At 41.8% G+C, this 20,030-nt stretch overlaps 1 protein-coding gene across 1 annotated transcript; it reads right to left on the minus strand.

Moving 5' to 3' along the window:
- Nucleotides 1–698: 698 nt before the first annotated feature.
- onecut3a (one cut homeobox 3a) lies at nucleotides 699–17,155 on the minus strand. The gene is made up of 2 exons (XM_048251576.1): nucleotides 15,848–17,155; nucleotides 699–3,800 (listed from the first exon to the last, which is right to left on the minus strand). The coding sequence occupies exons 1-2, from the start codon at nucleotides 16,881–16,883 to the stop codon at nucleotides 3,505–3,507; spliced, it is 1,332 nt and encodes a 443-aa protein (XP_048107533.1). The 5' UTR covers nucleotides 16,884–17,155; the 3' UTR covers nucleotides 699–3,504.
- Nucleotides 17,156–20,030: the final 2,875 nt, after the last annotated feature.

Below are 20,030 nucleotides of genomic sequence, written 5' to 3' on the forward strand. Positions count from 1 at the left end.
GCTCTGTTACAAAAATATCTCTGGGAGGAGGCCCAAAATGACCAGGCGCAGAGGTGCACTAGACAGCGAAAGAGCTCTGAGCCAGGATGAAGAGAAAGAAATGAAGGAAGGGATTTGGTGCAATTTTTAATGAGTAAATTGATTGAAATCACTTGATTTGGACGATTTTTTTCGCTCTTTTGCAAATACACTGACTGTATCAAAGTCTCCACTGACTCTCAGTATCATAAAGTGCTTCTCCTCAGATGTATCGAGATGGCAAGTCCAAAGAAAAACAAACATTTTTTAAGAGGTGACACTTGGATTGCTGTGTTATATTTCCCCATTACGGCAAGTAAAGTAAGTAAGTAGTGTGTGTGTGTGTGTGTGTGTGTGTGTGTGTGTGTGTGTGTGTGTGTGTGTGTGTGTGTGTGTGTGTGTTTTGTCAGTAAACCCAGAGCAGTCCCACCCGTGGTTGAAGGGAAAAGGCACTCAACACTATCTGCATGGCAGCCACCTCCCTCAATGTGGCTAAATGCAGTCTGACTGCGCTGTGTGTGTAAGTTTGTGTGTGTGTGTACCTCTGTATGATTGTGTGTCAGTAAGTCTGTGTGTGTGCGTGTGTGTGCATGTGCAGTGTGTGTGTGTGTGTGTGTGTGTGTGTGTGTGTGTGTGTGTGTGTGTGTGTGTGTGTGTGTGTGTGTGTGTGTGTACCTCTGTATGATTGTGTGTCAGTTAGTCTGTGTGTGTGCATGTTGTGTGTGTGTGTGTAACGGTCCAGGGCAGAATAGGAGGAGAGGAAGGGGTGAGTGTCCCCCTGGGCAGATTAGGACCGGCAGGTCGAAAAAATCTTTGGTATCAGTGGCGGTTTCACAAACCACTCAGCTCAGTGAGGTAGCCACACTGGTTCTCACTACAAACAAAGGTCATTTTTTCCAAGCTAATGTACATTGCAGATTCCTTTCTGAATTGTGTTACACAAATTGTTTGTCTCATTTTCATTTTCTTTTTTAACTCAATGCTTATAGCAAATCGAGTGAACCTCCCTCTACCAACAATTTGGCATGAACAATGCCCTATCTAACCAGAACAGTACATCTACCTAAAATTTCCCCCAGAAAAATGCTACAGTTGCACCACTGTGGAGACAGCGTGTAGACCTGGCGGTATCCTCCGGAACCTTCTGTTCCTCTTCCATGTGAAGAGAAGGGGTGAGTTGGAGGTTGCACTGTTCTCCTTTAACACGCCTCTCTCCTCGGCTCCAAAGGGGCGAAGGGGTCTCCGGAGCATCTCGGCCCTATCGCCATGGCAACAGAGGAGAGAGAACGAGTAGTCCTTAGGCCCCTCTCCCGGGTCCTGGTTTAAGCCATCTCCCTCATCACCTGTGGGTGCTTGAAGGGATGTGAAGTTTCCAGTGGTCTCCAGTTTTCTCAGTCTCACTGTTACTTGTTTTTTTCCATTCCAGTCAATTTCCTTTTTTAAAAAAAGTCCATCCGTCTTTCCATTTGCAATTTATGAACAAGGTGCCTTACATATGCACGACAGATCACAACAGTAACAAGAAATAGAAACTTTGTGTCTATGGTACTAATTACCCGCATCATTATTATAGTGTGAGAGAGAGACAGAGAGAGAGTAGGAAGAAAGAGATGAGAGAGGAGGTAGAGAACCAAAGACAGAACGATCGCTGTGTTTGTTGTGTTTCTGAAAGGGTGTCCTTTGTCTTGTGGTCTGTGTAGCAGCTGTCCATTGAGATTCCTTGTCTAATTTCTTTCAGACATTCTGATGCGTAGAAAAAAGTAGCTAGATTCTAATCCATTTAAAGATGATTGTTGGTTGCTATGGCACACATTGCCCATTAAGAGGGGTAGGGCTTGCTGAAGTCGTGTGAACGCAGTACCATCACTGATTAGCATTAAGGCAGTTATCATTGGCACTAGTTTCTGAAATATTTTTGGACTGCTATGTGGTCAACCACATGTCCTCCTTAAAAATAAATAAAGTAATAATAATGGGATATTTATACAATGAAAATGATGTCAGACAATCATAATTTGAAGGTTGTTAACAGATAGATTACAATGTTTGATGCTATTTGTGCTGTGCAAATACCTACAGCTTCCCTTCCATATTAAAGTTGATGTCAGTATGAATTTAAAATCATGTATAACACGCCCCAAAGTAGGCTATAGAGGAGAAGGATATAAATTGTAATAAATTTACCATGACTATTTTTGTGTCTTACAGTCCATCTGTGGAGCTTCCCTAATCTTTACGCCTTGTGAACACAAATAAGATTGACAAGGTCACAGAGACTATCCATCAGTCCTTTTTTTCTCAGATTTAACCTTACACCACATTTGCCGACGTGGCTCGTCCTATTGTCTGGGAAATGATTAACCGTCTCTTTGGCGTTGCTAAATTTCCATTCCTCTTTTGGCCACCAGGTGGCACTACCACTCTGTGCAGGTTGAGGATTGTGTAATGTTCTGGATTTCCGTGTGCTCTTTATTCTCTCTCTCCTCAGAGGCTATTAAGCAACGACAGTATCACTCTTTTCTTCCTCTCCTCATTGTTATTCACCAAACAGAAACAGACGTATTTTTTATTTCAGGAACCTTCCTAATGGTGAGGAACAGAGTCGCTTCACTTTTACAAGCAAGGACAGACCGCCTTCCCAGCAGGTTATCCAACATCTGTGCAAAAATATAGACCTGAACTGGGGCAGACCTGAGTATCTTCATTGTGAGGCGCGTTCCGTTTCACCTTCAGGAAGGGTCAAGGCCCCTTGCTTTCTGTCTGCATCGATTACATTTTCAATTCTTTAGCCTGGTGCATGATCTGAAAGAGCCTCCATGAAATGGCTTGGGCTTCAGAGAATAGGCTACCTCTGGTAATGGGTGGGATGTGGTGTGGTGGGGTGTGGTGAGGTGACAAGGATGGCAAAACTGCTTCCTGCGGGAACTGTATTGTTGTTTTGTTTTGGTTTGTTTTCTTCCTTTCTTTCTTTTTGAGTGCCATGTACAGTGGCCTGGGACAAGAGAAGGTTGTGTGCTGTGGTGCTTATTGCTGCTCTTTTGCTGACGAGCCCTCACATACACATGATTCCAGTGAGGCTGAGCAAACGCAGTAGGGGAATGCTTAAAGGAATTCATTTTAGCAACAAGTCAGAGTGAAGAGGCTATTTGAGGCTTGACATCTCAGCACGTCGGTAGGATTTTCAACATGATGCTGGACTTCGAACCAAAAACAAAACTAAACAAAACAACGAATCAAAATTACCAAATAATGTCTGTCCATGTGTGGTCCTGAACACTTATTTACCTATGTTCTATTCCGCATAATAACAGTCCAACCGACAGAGACAGAAAAACAAAATGGAGGAAGTAAAAGAGCAGGACTGAAGGAGAGAATCGTTTAGCACGTTGCTAACAGCTCCTCATGGGCGACCTCGAGTGAGTGGCAATGGCGATGGCAGCACCAGGCCTGGCGCCTGGCTCCAACAGCGCGCACCCCCCCTCCCTCTCAGGCCTTGGAGAAGGTGGTGGCAGAGGTGCCCGGCTGCCCAGGGCTGCCGCCAAGGTGCTCGTCATGCCAGCGGTCCATGCAGCGGCGTCGGGCGTTCATGAAGAAGTTGCTGACCGTGCTGACCTCCAGGCCCAGCTGCTGGGCAATGGTGATCTGCATCTCCTTGGACGGCCGCTTGTTCTCCTTGAAGATGGCAATGAGCGTGCGCCGCTGCAGATCCGTGAAGACCAGTCGCTGCTTCTTGGGGGCCATGTTGCGGTCTTTCTGCTGCTCCTGTTCCTTTCGCTTGCAAGCTGTGAACAGGGGGGTGGGGGGTGGGGGTGGGGTGATCAGGACACAGGAAGGAGACATTTTATTTCACATCCAAAATATAAAACTGAAGTGCGAGACACAGAGGGCCCAGAATAAAAATAAAATGGCCGACAAAAAAAAAGAACCCAGTGATTTGTTGCCTGTAATAAAGACGGTAGAGTGCCATCTAGTTGCACATAAAATTAGCCCGCACACCAACCTCGCAACAACTTTGGCTCCCTTGTACGGCCTTGAATTAAATGTGATTTAGGTCTAATCCATCCCTGGTCCCTGGGGAGAACACACTCCCATCTCAGCAGAGGCGAGAGGCGAGAGGCTAGCCTGCGGTGAGCACTCCAGCCTGGTTGGAGACACTGCTGTTTGATTCAATATTAATGCGGTTTGGGCTCGCACTGGGAAACTGAGTGACTGTTGCCCAAAAGGGAGCTTTGTGTGTGTGTGTGTGTGTGTGTGTGTGTGTGTGTGTGTGTGTGTGAAAGAGAGACCATGCTTTAGTGTGTGCGTGTGTGTAAGGATGTGTGTACATGCATGTGTATGTGTGTATGTGTGTGTGTGTGTGTGTACCTGAATGTATTGCATGCGTGTGTGTGTGTGTGTGTGTGTGTGTGTGTGTGTGTGTGTGTTAGTGTGTGTGTGTGTGTGTGTGTGTGTGTGTGTGTGTGTGTCTGTGTGTGTGTGTGTGTGTGTGTGTGAGAGAGAGAAAGTGAGTTAGAGAGAAAGAGAGAAAGCAAGAAAGGGAAAGTGAGAGATATATTGACCCGGACTGCTTTAGGATTTGGCATAAGGCGGGGGCTGTCTATCGGGACGGAGGCCTGAATCCCCTCCAGCAGGTCTGCAGTCTGCGACTTCAAACAGAGGCCACTGGAGGTCTATCCATTGAGCTAAGAGCCAGTATTTTTAACTGCCTTTATAAGAAAAAAACAAGCTTACGACTCACAGTATTTCTCAAGATAAGATGGTGAAGCAGGCATTGTGGAATATTCACACAACATTGCAATGAATTGTGTTAACCTTGACTTAACTGTGGATGTGAATAGCATAGTGATGTTGATTCTTGAAAATCATGCTGAAATAAATTGATTTTGACGTTTGTTGATTGTATGTGTGTTTCATGGTGCTTGTAATTTACTGACTTTAGGTGCATCCCTGACAATTTCCCATAGTAACATTTATTCACTAAATTAAACTAAATTATGAGAAGTCTGAATTCTGATATTTTACCATTTACATGTTCCTTTCTTCTTTTTTGTTTCTGCTACCTCTCCTATTGTTTACAAAATGTAAAACATCTCTCTTTCTCTCTCTCTCTTACACACACACACACACACACACACACACACACACACACACAGTCAAATGATATATATTTTCTCCATCCTCAAAATCTTTTCACTTTTTTTCCATTTCTGCATCTCTGCTAACCACACTCACTCACACACTCAAGCGTGTGCACAGAGAGAGCAAGTGTTGCTGAAGAGAAGCTGTGCTCTGTTTCTGATTACAGTGACTCAGAGCCCCATTGATCACCTGCAGCAGTCAAATCTGCTTACCATGGTCATCTAACCTGCCACCATATCCATCATGCCAGCGTTTCTCAACACACTGCTGTAGTGCACAGCACACACTCGGCTCACAAACAAACCAGAAATGCGCTGAAGATAAAATACATACTCATAATAAAAAAAACTTTTTTAAAAGTCAACATTTTCCCCAAGACCACCCATAACATTCAGGACGAATGAGAGATACATTTTGAGAGCTTTCAGGATACTGCCTTGTAGCCTACTGCTACCCCGTTGTTATTTCAAGGTCCAATCAGCAGGTGTCTCTCACAACGTTTGGGCGTTATTGCCTATTGCCGAGGTTACAGGCGAAGGGTTTTTGTGATCAATAACGATCGATCGGTGAGGAAGGGGGCCCTGATTACTGAACCAAACGCGCCGTGGAGAAAAGAAAATCGATCATTGCAGATTTTACAGCTGCAGTGCCCAAAGAGTCGCGCGACATAGAAGCACTCATAAACAGTAGGCCAGGCAGGATCCAAGGAAAGCTTAGCCAATGTCTTTATGTCCGGCACCTAGGAAACGGGTGACCACAAATGGACTCAAGTTCAGAAGAAGAGATTAGTCCAGCGGTGAAGTCAAATCAAAGTTATTCAGTAGCTAGCCGTTTAGGCTACAGCTATCCTACCATCATCGCTGGTAGCCTAACACTTGGACGCAATGTTTTGTCCAGGCCAAAAACAAGCCACAGAGAGAAAAGATGGCAATGTCTTTATGAAATGCAATGTCTTTGTGAAAATTCTTTAAGCAAACATCGCCTAGTTGGCTTATTGTAATATTGTGAAATTGTGAAATCATGTGGCGTTTGGAGGTGGGGCTTAAATAAAAAAAGATTTATAGGTAATGCAATAATATTTGACAAAGTTACACAACTTTGGTTCAGTTTGTAGGCTGTCCGTTAGGTAAAATGTTATCAGTAAATGTCTGGCCACAGCCACTGGACTGGGGTGGTGAATCAGTTGGGCCTACTGTATATTGTACCCTTCACACTGAGGCTGTTAAATGTCTCTTGTTTATTATTTTCTAAATTCAGACCTTAAATTAATTGTGAATCAGAATATAAAAAATAGACGCATAACTTATTTAGGTAATTGATTTACTGGTATGTTAAGAACTGGGGATGCCTGGTGGTATTTGGAAGTAGGCCTAGAAGTTATGGCCTACAGTATCAAGGCTGTGCAACATTGATAAATATGATTTGAAATTAAACGATAACACAGTGATTTGGCCATTTGTTAGGCCTACATTTTTCTTGGTAGTGTATCAACATCTTTTTTTAAAATAGAAATTATGCGAATATTGTCACATGACGTGTCACATGACAATAGGTTATAAATTTCGATTCAGTGTAGCGGATCTAGTGAGGTTTTACAGTTACGTGGTAAATGTAGGCTAAAACAAATGTAAGTACGCATAAACCGTATTGCTGTCCAAGCTAAGCCAATTTCTTATGTTGGCATAGGCCCTACTTAAGCATAGACTTTGTCAGCAGAGGGTAGGCTTGGCCTAACAATCTCTTTTTACACATAAAACGAATTCAGTCTAAAAGCAAAACTTCCATATTTAAAACACCCAGTGGCAAAAATAAATGATAAATATATTGAGTGTTTTCTTTTGTCTTCATTCCCTGGCTGTTGAATGCAATGTAAAGCGCAACCGGTTGCGCGCAAAGGTTCAACCGTCTCTAACTACTCCTCAGTTCAATGCTGATTAATGTAATAGGGGACAATTGGTGCTAATATACTGCCCATTTCCTACAAGTGTCTGCCAGCTTAACTGAAAACACTCCGAAAAAGTCTGCCATGGCCCAAGAGTTTTGATCTGTTTGTGCCCCTGGTTCGAAGCTAGAATTTTAGCATGTCACATGGTCAAAATTAACCTTATTTTTTTTTTTAAATAGGCCTACTGATTATGGATTACAGGCCTATATATTATCTAATTGTATTATTTTTTGATGACATAGGCTATATAGTTTATCTGAAGCTTTCTTTTTCTTCCACATTTTTAATCGTTTTTTATGTGTCAACCACAATGACTTCGTAATGGAACTTTCACCGATAAAATAATCAGATTCAGATGATGAAATACTAATTTGTGGTAAATAAATAATTAGAGAAATACATAAATAAATAAATAAATAAATAAATAAAGCGTGTGAAAGTTGAATGAGAATGCCGTGCTGGACGTGTGTGTGTGTGTGTGTGTGTGTGTGTGTGTGTGTGTGTGATTTTCAGCTGGGGAAGTGAGGGGGTTGGGAGGGGATCGATCCCTAACCGCACCGAGCAGCCAACCAGTCTGCCGGGGATCGATGCGCTGCTGCTGGATGGGAGAGAGGGAGGGGGTGATCTGAAATTGGGTGCGGACGGTATGACTCCACCGCTGAGGCCGGCCTGCTGCAAGCGAGAAACGTTCAGTCAACCCCTTCTATTTACCTCTCAGCACTGGTTCAGTTTATCGTGGCAAAGGAAAAACAAATAAATGCACTAGCTACTGGCACGGTTCATCCCTCTGGGATGTGCAGAATGGTAGATAGAATTAATCATATAATTCATGTTTATCATTTGAGAATCAGTGATTATCAAATGATAAACAAATCAAATAAAGATAAACGAATAATCGTTATTAATTAGCGATGTGCAACAAGTCTTTGTTTTCATTTAGCCTAATTGTTTGATTTTTATTTATTTGTTTATTTTGCAAATACAAATCATATAGCCTAGGACTACCTATTGTTTTAAGATTGACTCCCTTTTTCTATCTGTATTGCGTGGATGCAAGATTGATCTGTTACTTCAAAGTACTGTTACTGTTACTGTTCTTTAAAGTATCCAGAAGTAATTTCACTCTAATAGGGCTGCACGATTTGGGAAACATATTTAATTGCTACATTTCTGATAGATGCGACATAGGCCTATAAGTCGGATCAAAATTCCCTATAGGTTTGGCCAGTTCTGAGTGCACGAGAGGCCCAGCACTCGCGACGAGCTTTACTGTCTGTGGCACAAGGAGGAAGTCATGAACACAAAAATCATAGTGACAAGAAGCATTGGGAATTGCACGATTTCGAGTCATTTCTGATAAAGGCAACATTTACAACGTCAAACAACTATACACTCTACACTTCAAACTATAGGGCCTAGACACTTAAAATGAACGTGTTGTTCCTATCTGCACACAGAGATGTGTTATAAAAACAAAGCAAGTTGTGTTATTTTCTTCACATATTGTGTAACAAATAAAAAATGAAACAACACAAATTGTGTTGTCCCTATCTGGACACAGAGATGTGTTTAAAAACAACGCAAGTTGTTTTCAACACATTTGTTTTATGAGTTGAGAGTTAATATTATGAGAGTTAATATTAACAGATAATAAAAAGAGTGAGCTGAACTGAAGAGCACTGGTCAATCATCTCTGTTTTAAGGCCAGTAGGCCTACCACCACTGCCATCACTCAGTTTAGTGCATTGTTCATGTTTTAACATATTGATTTGATCTTTTTTCCGTCGTGTGATTTATGGGACAGCGAGCATTTTTTATCAACAGGTTCTGCTAATCGTCTCAAAGGTCGATTTCGGAACAGTTAATTCTGAAGTTGTCAGCAAAAAAACAAGATGGAGATAGACAAAAGACAACACCTAAAACTCCTCTTCAGCTAAATAATGGAACGCCATCATGGCCATACAAAATTAAAGGGATATTAATTCAAGTCATCTCTCTCTCTCTCTCTCTCTCATCCTGCTATAGCCTGGAATACTTGGAATATAATAATAACCTGGAATATAGGCCTACAAAATACTAACACTAAAATTTGTGACATTTTGTTATCTCGGTTTGCATATACAGTAGCTACAGGTAGACTACGCGGGGTGGGCTGCGTAGGCATTAGGGCCTGGTACTGTTTATTCTTCCATCAAAAGTAACCTAAGTTTCACTGGTTAATATCAAAGATGGTCACATATGGAAATGTCACTGAACTGTCCCTAGGACAGTCAATCAGCCCCTTAGATTACTGCTCCTTACAAATAACCTCTTTAATAAACATTTATATTTATTTTATCTGTCTTTCAGCAATTTGGACCGCTTGTGTTGTTGTAAATGGGAAGAGAATATGCTAAATAGTCTAAAGTAAAACACCAAGTAGGCCTAAATAAGCATAGGACACAGGATCACATACAAAGAGTGACAATAGAATATAAAAAATATACTAGGATATTTAGCTTTTTAAATTCTGTTTTCAGGCTGTGTTTTTCATAGCTAATTCCATTAAGCTTTAATACAAATTGAATCCACTTCTAACGTGTTAAAAACTCATTTCAGTACAATTTACTTCCCTTAACCTAACATTCATTTTACATCTTCATAAGCATACCTTTTCAAGATTACTGTTGGAAAATATTAAGCTAAACTAGCCTACATCGATACAAAGACAGCTATCTGGAAAAACTCAGTAATATAGGCTGTGTAGGGTAGGCCTACATGGTATCTTGTTAAATCTACGTATTTTTCATTCATAAAACTTTCCATTTTCTGTGACAACAATATACTTACTCCCTCCATTCTGAACCACCAACACAGGCATGAACTGATTATGTTTGTTGGTCGATGACTGTGCAGAAACCCTTCCAAAAAGCAATTAATGCAGTGTATTGATTCATGCATATGAACATTAGACGCTGATTAAATAATCAATAATATAACATAAAATGGGCGACTTAATTTCTCAAATTGAAAGTACCTGAATATTATTTTGCACAAAATTACGTTTTGGCTTGTGCTGTGTGTTTTTCCTCTTGTTACAACTTAAGGTCGTGGACGCGCGCACACACACACAAACACACGCACACACACACTTGTGGATATATACATATTTTTCTAGTCTCCGCGAGAATTTGCGAAGTGCATCTTGCTGTGATTTGATACGCATATCTTCAGCGCTTACACTTACAGCCATGAACATGACGCCCGGTGTAGGCCCAGCCTGATTTCAGCACTACCACGACGAACAGCGAACTCTTACGTTTTCGCGCCACGAGTGGCCAAGGCGAAAAACAGTGGCAGGCCTAAATGTTTCAGTGGATCATTTTCCAAATGATAATATCCTCTTATCAACTACTGCAACGTAATGTCGATTACTATATTACCCGAATGTATCTTTCTCTTTCTAAAATGTACAAACTATACAAAATAGGAGCGTCGTCGATCTTAATTCTTAATAATATTACCGACATTCGTTATAGTAGGCCTATTCATGTCTTTTAAAAAGCTGAATTTCTAGCACTGTAGGCCCTAGGAATAAGCTATATTAACAATCGTTCTGATATTTCACAAGTAGAGAGCACCAAGTGGATTTTCACATAAATTAAACGACCCGGGAATAAGCAAAGATTCAAGTCTCGGTAAATATCGTAGAGGAGCACGTTTTATCAATAATTATTGATTATTTAAAGGGTAAAGTCATGACAAAAGAAACGCTTAAAGACATGCACAAGAGTCAATTAGCGTATAACTTAAGATAATTTCCTCTTGTTTGTCTATTGAACCCTGTTAAGTCAAGTAAGGCAAGTGGTCTGCAATTATTTGAGCCAAGAGATTTGAAAACCTGAAATAGGTTGATGATACTAGTTGATGTATAAACTTTCAGCAGTGCTTAGAAGGAAGCGATGGTGCTATGTTGGAGCGCCATCCTCTGGTGGGAAAACGCAATAAGAAGCTGTTCTTTTTTCCAATGTTATAATATACAAAAGGAATCACATAGCCTACAACAATTAACATCAGGATTTTTTGTTTTATTTAGACCAGCTTTACTTGCATTTACACGTCACATTTACATGTGACATACTTGCAGCGCACACTACATTTTGGTTGTTGGTTCTACACTGTGATTTTCCAGTTGGCTGATCGTGTAACACTGTAGGTGCCGATGTGGTTATCTATCAATCAATCTGAAGGCTGGAGGGTGAATGACAGGCGATAGTGTGTCCCTATCCACCTTCTTGCGTTCTCGGTAGACTGAATGGCTGCCTGACTGCTTTTGGGTTTCATGCAGACGCATTTGGCCTACTTTGGTTGCTTCTACGCCGTTGAGATGCAGACAGCACTTGTATTGCTGTAAAAAAAAAATCATAAGGCGGATTATTACTAATGTGTTTACGTTCAGTCTGAGGACGATGCATCCTGGTACTTCCTCGTGATGAAAAGGAGTGTTTAAATTGGTGACGTAATGTAATTTAACCCCTTGACGCATACCTCGTGAGCAGTTGGGTCTCTTAGCAATTTGATTTAAAGGTCATTCTCTTTTATCGATCCAGTTTGGCTAGGGAGGGAAGGGAGCATAAGAATTGATCATTGGAAATAGAACAGACAGTATTTTATGCAGCACTGAGCCAGCAACGGTGTGTAGAATGTGTTGGTGATTACTGTCCCATTTCGCAAGGTGGGACAGAGTAAACGGAGAAGCCTACACAGCCCTCTATTCTAAGGAGGCAGTGTTCCACGAAGATTAGCCATTGTGCCATGACATTTAACGTTGCACAGTTGACATTGGCTCCAGTGCAATTTCGTTTAATAAGTGAAATGGTGAATGTCCAAGTTGTCGTGTACTTGACCACTTCTGACTCTGGAGACCGAGTGGTGCGCATGGCATTTGATTACTTCTTCTCCAGGGTACAAGTTTGAGGCTTCTATGTATTAAGCATTCTCTGGTAGTAGGCATGTTTTATGAAGGTAGGCAGCTCATGGATAAAATTGTGTTCCAGTGAATTGGAGGGGGAGGGGCAGGCAGGAGCGTTGGATTGTTTGGTTCAGCTCAAGCGATCGGGGAGGGGTGAGAAGGGGGTGGGTGGGGGGGCGGAAATCGATACGGATTCGAGCCAGCCTACATTTGATGGAGACGTAGACCTATTTTATAACCTGGTCACATATAAGCTACGGCACCCATGCACCTAAACGTAAGCCTATCCATTGTCTGAGGTTACCGAACAGAAACCGCGTCTGTATATGCCACTCTTTTGCTTCATCTGTTGTGGTTGCATGCTGTATGTAGCCCTATGGAACTAGGCCACTTGTTCTAGATGTGTTTTAATCTGAGGTTAGGCGATGCGGTCTGTGGTAGTAGTTCTCCTGGAGACATTATCTCTGTGTTTACCACGAGTTTTTTACTTTGGTTACCGAACAGTGACTCTGCAACCGCATGGTTCAAACACTGTCCGTATAGCCTACGTTCGAGTATCAATTATTAAAGTGGATATCGATCACATTCCCCGTCTGCCTCCACCCTCCACCATCCAGTAAGCGTGTGTTTCATTACCCGCGGAATACACTACACATAAGTTGTATCTAAGTACAAACTGTATCGCTCTGCATAACACAAAATGTTGATGAGCCACCATTCAATTTTCGTGGTTATTTAGGCCTATGTGATTTATTTTTTAAAATATTGCAAGGGTGGAGTGCGTCAGCAGAAGAGGGTACAATGATGCACGGCTATAATATCAGGTTTAGGTTTGTGCAAACCCAAGAGGCAATATGTAACATTTCTGTTAGCCTACTGTAAGATATGTTGAAACTTTAGCCATAATTCCTTTCCAGCTGCATGTACATAGTAAACCAGAATTGGCATCTCCAACAGACACAGTATCGCTTACCAGCTAGGTTGCGAATGGGTGCTTGCTATATGAAATTATAAAAGGATTTGATCTTTCAGTTACTGTCTGATTTCCCATGAGCGCTTCATGTGATCTACTGATTTCTCTGTAGCATGCCAATTACAACGCATGTATGGGTTTCTTATTAATCTTAGATACAACATGGCTGCCTGTAAAGTCGAATCTAAACCTCTAGGATATTGCGTGGGTGGGTATGTTTGCCAGGATATCTACGATTCTTCATCTACGAGTCTTCAGTGGTCATGTCAGAGGCACAGCACAAACGATGCCCAGTCGGCATATCAACTGTAACATCAATTACAATGGAGATGAAAAAAGGTGTACAGGGGAGGTTTTGGCCATTATAGTCTTGCTCGGTTCCCTAGACCCCCACCCCCAAAGCCCTCTGAGGGACTCCAATGGGAGAGAGTGCTGAGCCGGAATAATTGATAGATGCACTGGCTATCTTTATCGATCACTGCTTTATTGACCCGACCAAATACATTGAGATGGAGTGCAGAATTCAGCTCCCATGCAGAGACGAATTGTTTCTCATCGTTAACGCAATCTTTAACTGCCTCCGCTCACACCTTCTTTCTAGGTGGACTTCCACATGTCCATGACAAGCACCTATTGCTAACTAAAATTACATTTTCTTGCTATTTGATAACCAGTAATTCTTAAATGCAAAGCCGCTTTGGTAAAGGGGATTGTAGGCCCATTTTATCCCTATTCAATTTAAGGGAAATAAAAGAAGCATGAGCAATGGGCCGCTGTAGGCTATATCTGAATTTTCTCAAAAAGGTGGGCCTGCCTGGCACAACAACTCAACTAACAATATCAAAGGTCCGTCGTAAGTTAATAACCAAAAGTAGGGTTTCCACACAAATCCTCAAAAGTCCTGTTAGAGTTCAATATCTATGGTGTCATTTTGACTTTAGTACTTATGGATAGATCATGGACAGCGACAGCCTCCGAAAAGTCAACGTCCTCAATATGGTCTGATTTTACCGCCTTTAATACGAGGGAACAATAGCGTTCGCATACAACTAACAACGTTTTCGCATTAGCCAAGCAAAGCGACCATATTGATTTGTGTGACTGTGATGAATTTGGAATAGTAATTTGAATTTATTGATTGATGAGGCCGACTGAGTATCGCCAGCCTCTTTCTCTTTCTCTCTGAATCCTCTCTCCCCCAATCACCCGACCCAGACCTGTGCTCCCACAGGGAATAATAGCAAATTTAAATGCAATAAGTAAAATGTTGTTCCCTGAATTTGCATATTTCAGCCATTAGTAATTTAGCCCAGATTTCACATAGTAGCACCTGACAGCACATGGTGGTGGTGTAATGGCCAACTGCAGAAGGTCGACCACAGCACCGCAGATAGGCTATAGCCTATGTTAAACAACAATAGCAGTAAAGCAGTAACAACGATAACAAACACAGCGATCAGAAATAATAATAATAATAATAATAATAATAATAATAATAATGAACTCCCACTCAATAAAAAAATCACCACTCACGATTATTCTTACTCAGTTTATGGCTAAATCAATTCTATTTCCTAAAAGACTTGTTTGAAATATGCAATTGAATATTGCATTCTGCAAATACCAGCATCCATTTTAAAACCAGCCATCATGTCAAAAAAGGCAAAGAAAGGCATGCTTTTAAACTCTACCTTGTAGAATGCCTTGTTTCAACCTAAAGGATTCCTGGTTTTATTATGGAGAGGAAGATATAAAATCCTCAGGCCCAATTAGGTTTAACAGCAATGGCACTTAAAGAGACAATTGTGGAGTGTTTAAATCTTTATTTACCAGAACCCCTGTAAATGTGCAAAGGAACAATTTACATTCCATTAAGTGCTTTTCAATAGGGCATTGACTGGAACTAAAATATGCCAGTATGCCCTGTTAATTGAACTCTCCACTGATGTACTGCAAACACAAGCTAGGACTGACGTTTGGTAGCGCCTTGTGTGTCAGTAGAGATGTATTTAAGATCTGATCTACAAACGGATCTATATTGAGGGGGTCATCGGCCTATTCTGATGATGGAGATGTGCTTGCTATAGGCCCCTGTTTTGGGGAAATATGTGGGAATGCCTATGTAGTAGGCTGCATATAATAGCAGCCCCCACACACACACACACAGAGAGAGAGAGAGAGAGAGAGAGAGAGAGAGAGAGAGAGAGAGAGAGAGAACAAAGCTCTCAGAACTTGTGTAGAATATTTCATGTGCAAGTAGATTTGATAGTGTTTTTGTGAACAATCAATTCAAATCAGTGCATGAGTAGGCCTATGTCCTCCAGAAACTATGTCCCACAATTAAAAAGAATAATGAAAAACATCACACTTTTGTCCATTCAAAAATTAGCATAGCTATGTCCCTTTCCTGCATCATGTCAGTGATTATTATAGACCTGCTAAGATTATGCCATAAAGTATCTGAATATTAATTTGTTGTACAATTGTGCAGTGGCATAATGGAACATTTATCTTAGGACTTCAATATAAAGAACTTTAGGACTTCACAAGTAAATTCGGAAAAGCATTACGTATTCATCAACACAACAGTGCTGTAGTTATTCGAAGTTCTTAGAAATATAAAGTCTCTCAAAACAAGCTATGTCAACAACAATGTGTACTCTTATTATGCTACTATAGGTATTGATGATCTCACACGCGCGCGCGCGCGCGCACACACACACACAGAGGGAGAGAGAGTGTGTGTGTGTGGGGGTAGATACTTATTTGCGTCTATTAACTTTTGTGTATTTACAACAACCCCGAGCAGTTTTCTTCTTACCTGCTAATCTGAGAGCGGACATTCTCTGGAATTCGGGTTCTTGCAACCATTTCCACATCCTCCGAAAGGTTTCTCGTCCAGACTTGAGTTTACTCCATGGTTTGGGATTCCGGAGCAGATCAGAAAGCGTTCCCTGCGACCGACACAAGATTCTCTGGGCGAAGATGGCCTGCGGAATGCTGTACCTTTTGAGCTCCGCGGTTATGCGCTGTGCCACCTCTTTGGTGTTTATCTCCTCCACCTGCCCTGGTCCTCCTCCCTGACCACCCCCCACAGACTGTCTGTCCCGTTCGTTCAACATAGACCCGTTGGCCTGAGAGTGTGGGTGACTGTGATGGTGAATTCCATTGAGAGAGGTCATGATGCCAGCACCATGGCTCCCTAAACCCCGAGCTAGGTGATCCTCGCTCCTAGACAGCATGGCCGCGTGGCTCTCGAAGCCTCCCGTGGACAGCATCTTGTCGTTCGAAAGATGGGTCCCAGGACCGTAGGCCGAGAGAGACTGCTGAGAGTTGTGCAAAGACCCAAGCCCGTTGGACAGAGGGGATAACGACTGTCCCATACCAGACATATCTTTGGGGTAGTGACTGTAAAGATTGCTCATAGACGCTAGGCTCCGGTCATCGCGCATAAGGGTAAAGCTGCCGCTAACGTTCCCGGCAGTGAGACGCTGATGAGCCGGATGGTGATGGGTATGAGGGTGGGGATGATGGTGAAATTTCTCGGAGACCGTGGAAATGGGAGGCAGGTGTTGCAGCGGCGTTAGTGTAGTATAGGTGCTGCTTAAACTCATTCCGGAATCGCAGGACATGGTCATTGCCGGGTGTAAAGGACCGGACAATGCGTGGTCCGTGCGATAGTCTCCAGCCCCTTCCAAAATTGAAGCCATGCTGGAAACCATCGCCGAGCGCCCGTGCGACACCAGGTTTCTGTGTGAGGACTGTCGTCCGTGATGAGAGTTCATCAGGTCCTCCGTTTGATGGCTATGAGAAACGCCGTGGAGGTTCCCAATGTTCTCCATTGTAAGTTCCATCATCGTGATAGTCTCCTTTCACCCCCTGCCTCTCACGCTCTTACTCTCTCTCTCTCTCTCTCTCTCTCCCTCTTTCGTCCTCTCTCTTTCGCGCGCACGTTATCTCAGCCCTCCGTCTCCTCTTCTTCAGACCAATATTTGTAAACGATTTCAAAACCAAGCCATTGATACGAATAGAGTCCGAACTAATAGAGTTCGTGGGCAGCGTAGCGTAGAACGTTTTCCAGTGGTCCTAGACCCAGGCGTGATTCTCGACAATGCACACGCGCTGTCTGTGTGTGCTTCGCTCGTCGTAAAGCCCCTCCACTATTCAAGGCAGGTCTGGGCAGCCAGTGTGTGTGTTTGCGCGCGCGCGCACCAGTCCGACAAGATGTGGTAGCATATGTGAACGCGCGCTGTGTTTTCGGTGCTCTATTTGGGGTGACAATTCTTGACGTCACATTTCTCTTTTTTTTCAAAGGAGTGCACATAGCCTACCTGTGTGACTTGAAAAGCGCCCCAGAAAATATGTTTGTAATATTTTATTGAGAAAAAACTGTACAGACAAATCAGTAGCCTATACATAGGAGAGAGTAGGCTACTGTACCTATCATAGTGCACATTACATTACATTTAGCAGACACTTATTGACCAAAGTGACTTACATATGTCAGCTATATTACAAGGAATTACATTGTACCCGGAGCAACTTGGGGTTAAGTGCCTTGCTCAAGGGCACAACGGTCCGGGAATTGAACAGACAACTTCCAGGCAGGCTACTGCACGCTAGCCCAGCTCCTTAACCACTACACTACCACCGCCCATAGTGTATAGTGTATTATTAGTGTATTCCTGAAGAAGGGAGGTGTTTAACTCGTTTCCATATCAAATGTGCTTGACAGGGGCCAGGGAGGGATTTCTAAATAGTTAAATAATAATGTTTTTTGTTGTTGTTCTTCGTTTTAGTGGACAGATTTCCATTGAATACACCATTGCCTGGCATAGCCTATCAAAACAAAAATACCAATAGGCCAAGTATACCAGTATACCAAAAATACCATAATGTAAAAAAGAAAAGATGAATGGCAAGAAAAAGAGTTTCTTCTGATTTCCAGGGATAATGTAGGCTTGTCAGGGTCTGTGTAATACATCGGCCTATCCTTTCAGAGACTTGACATAAGTCGACATTGATTGTCGTGAGAGTTTGTGTCGCAAGCATAGATCTTTGTAGGGTAGGCATAATGGGTCAATCAAAATGTTTTCCTAATTAATTTATCACTTACAAGGAGTTGACTTACTCCACAATTAGAAGCATACAATGTGGTCGAAAAAGACTACAAACATTGCCATGCTAACATCACTAATATTATTATTAATCGAATAAGGCACATTTCGAAATACATGTAGGCCTGTATTAGGCTGTGGCAACATAAAATCTCATTTGGACTCATTTAAACTGTAATGTTTCGCTGTGTTCATTTGGTGAAATGCTTTCTTCAAAAACTAGCCTGCATATTCGTATAGGCCTATATGCATCATTCAACGTAAGTAGGCCTAGACTGCATTTGTAGACTAGGTTATATTTATTTGTAAAATATGCCACTATCTAAATCATTGAACGTCGTCAGAGGCATGCTTGCTGCATGCACAATTGTAAAGTTTTAACGAATGTGCACATACCCTGATATTCTGGAGTTGTTAAAGATACTGACCATTGACGTTAGCTCAGGTCACCAATAGCTATTCATCAGTGTCAATTGATCGGTATTGATGGGCAAAGTCGTCGATATTGCCACAGGAAAACACGCGCAACGCCAGGCTTCTGCTCATAGAGGGAATGTGAAAGCTAGTGACCTGTATAGATGCTCTAACTTTTGGGGAGAAGATTTCACCATCGTCTTCTTTCCTATCTCGCAGACGCCATTTGCCTGACGTGTCTTTAAATTTGAGATTAAAATCCAATTATTGGCTACAACGTGGGACTGACCGTAGGCTAGCCCAAGACCCATTTCCTCAGGTTTGAAAATACCACTAATCTGGTAGCCTATAACTTCTATATTAAAACGATGCTGGTGTTTAACGATTTATTCTAACACCTTATTTCCCTGTCATGCATAGGACAACATTGTTGCGAAGGCCTACCCCCGGCCTTGGAAGATCAGCAGAAACGTGGGTGAGAGAAATCTTTTGGAATGAATATTTTCACATGGTGCCACGTCAATTTCGTAACAGAGAAAACTTATTTTCGGCCACCTGGTGCTTTTGAAAGTTAAAATAGCTAAAGTTAGAAAGCTAAACGTAGCATTCATATGGTGGTACGAGAGAGCCTGTCGTTGCAGGCTGATGCCCTTGTAGCCTATTGTTTTGATAAATCATGAACTACCCTGTCACATCTAGGCAACGCAACAAGGGTGGTTAAGGGCAGGGGTAGCCATTTTTTAATGATGGCTTGATGTATTATCCCTTCCTATCAAAACTACTTCGAGGATCTAAACTGTAGCATGAAAACGAAAAAAACTGGTGTTTGTATAAAGATTGAAATAAGATTCTAACTAGTCTTCCAAACATGTTTCAGACAGAATTATGGCCAGTTTTAACCAAGACGAGGAGTAAGAGAGGAAGCAAGGGAGTATTCATTTAGGCCTAACTGGAATTAGAGAGCCTCGAGCCCCCTCGAGTGAAATAGTCTTACCGTTTGGTTTGAAATAGCCTTAAATACTCAAATACAAATTGAATCATGAAATCTTTATAAATAGTCGTTATTTTTAGAATATTCATATTTTCACATTCCCATTATTCATTCACTTATTCATGTGCAGAACAACAACATTGATATTATTATTATTATTATTATTATTATTATTTGCATTATTAATCATAATAATGATAATGATTATAACATAGAATATAACAACTTGACAACAGCAAGCCAAAACTAAAAAAATAGATACTACTTTAGAGACCCAGCACAGTAGCCCAGTCGATGGATAGGTCAGTCTGACACTGAGTAATTGACACATGGATCTTTTGTGTTGCATTACATTGAAGTGTGTGGGAAAAAGTGAACAAGCTATTTATTTATTTATTCATGCATTTGCATGTATTGTATTTTTTTTTTTATCCTAGTTCATATTTTGAAGGAGTAGATTTTCTCCCTATCCCTGTCCCAGC

This window comes from Alosa alosa, chromosome 9 (genome assembly GCF_017589495.1).
Source record: "Alosa alosa isolate M-15738 ecotype Scorff River chromosome 9, AALO_Geno_1.1, whole genome shotgun sequence".
Lineage (NCBI taxonomy): Eukaryota > Metazoa > Chordata > Actinopteri > Clupeiformes > Clupeidae > Alosa > Alosa alosa.

Coding starts and splice junctions, on each gene's coding strand:
- onecut3a (XM_048251576.1), bottom strand. CDS start 16,883: ATGATGGAACTTACAATGGAGAACATTGGGAACCTCCACGGCGTTTCT. Junction 3,801..15,847: donor GTCCGCTCTCAGATTAGCAG/GTAAGAAGAAAA, acceptor CCCTGTTCACAG/CTTGCAAGCGAAAGGAACAG.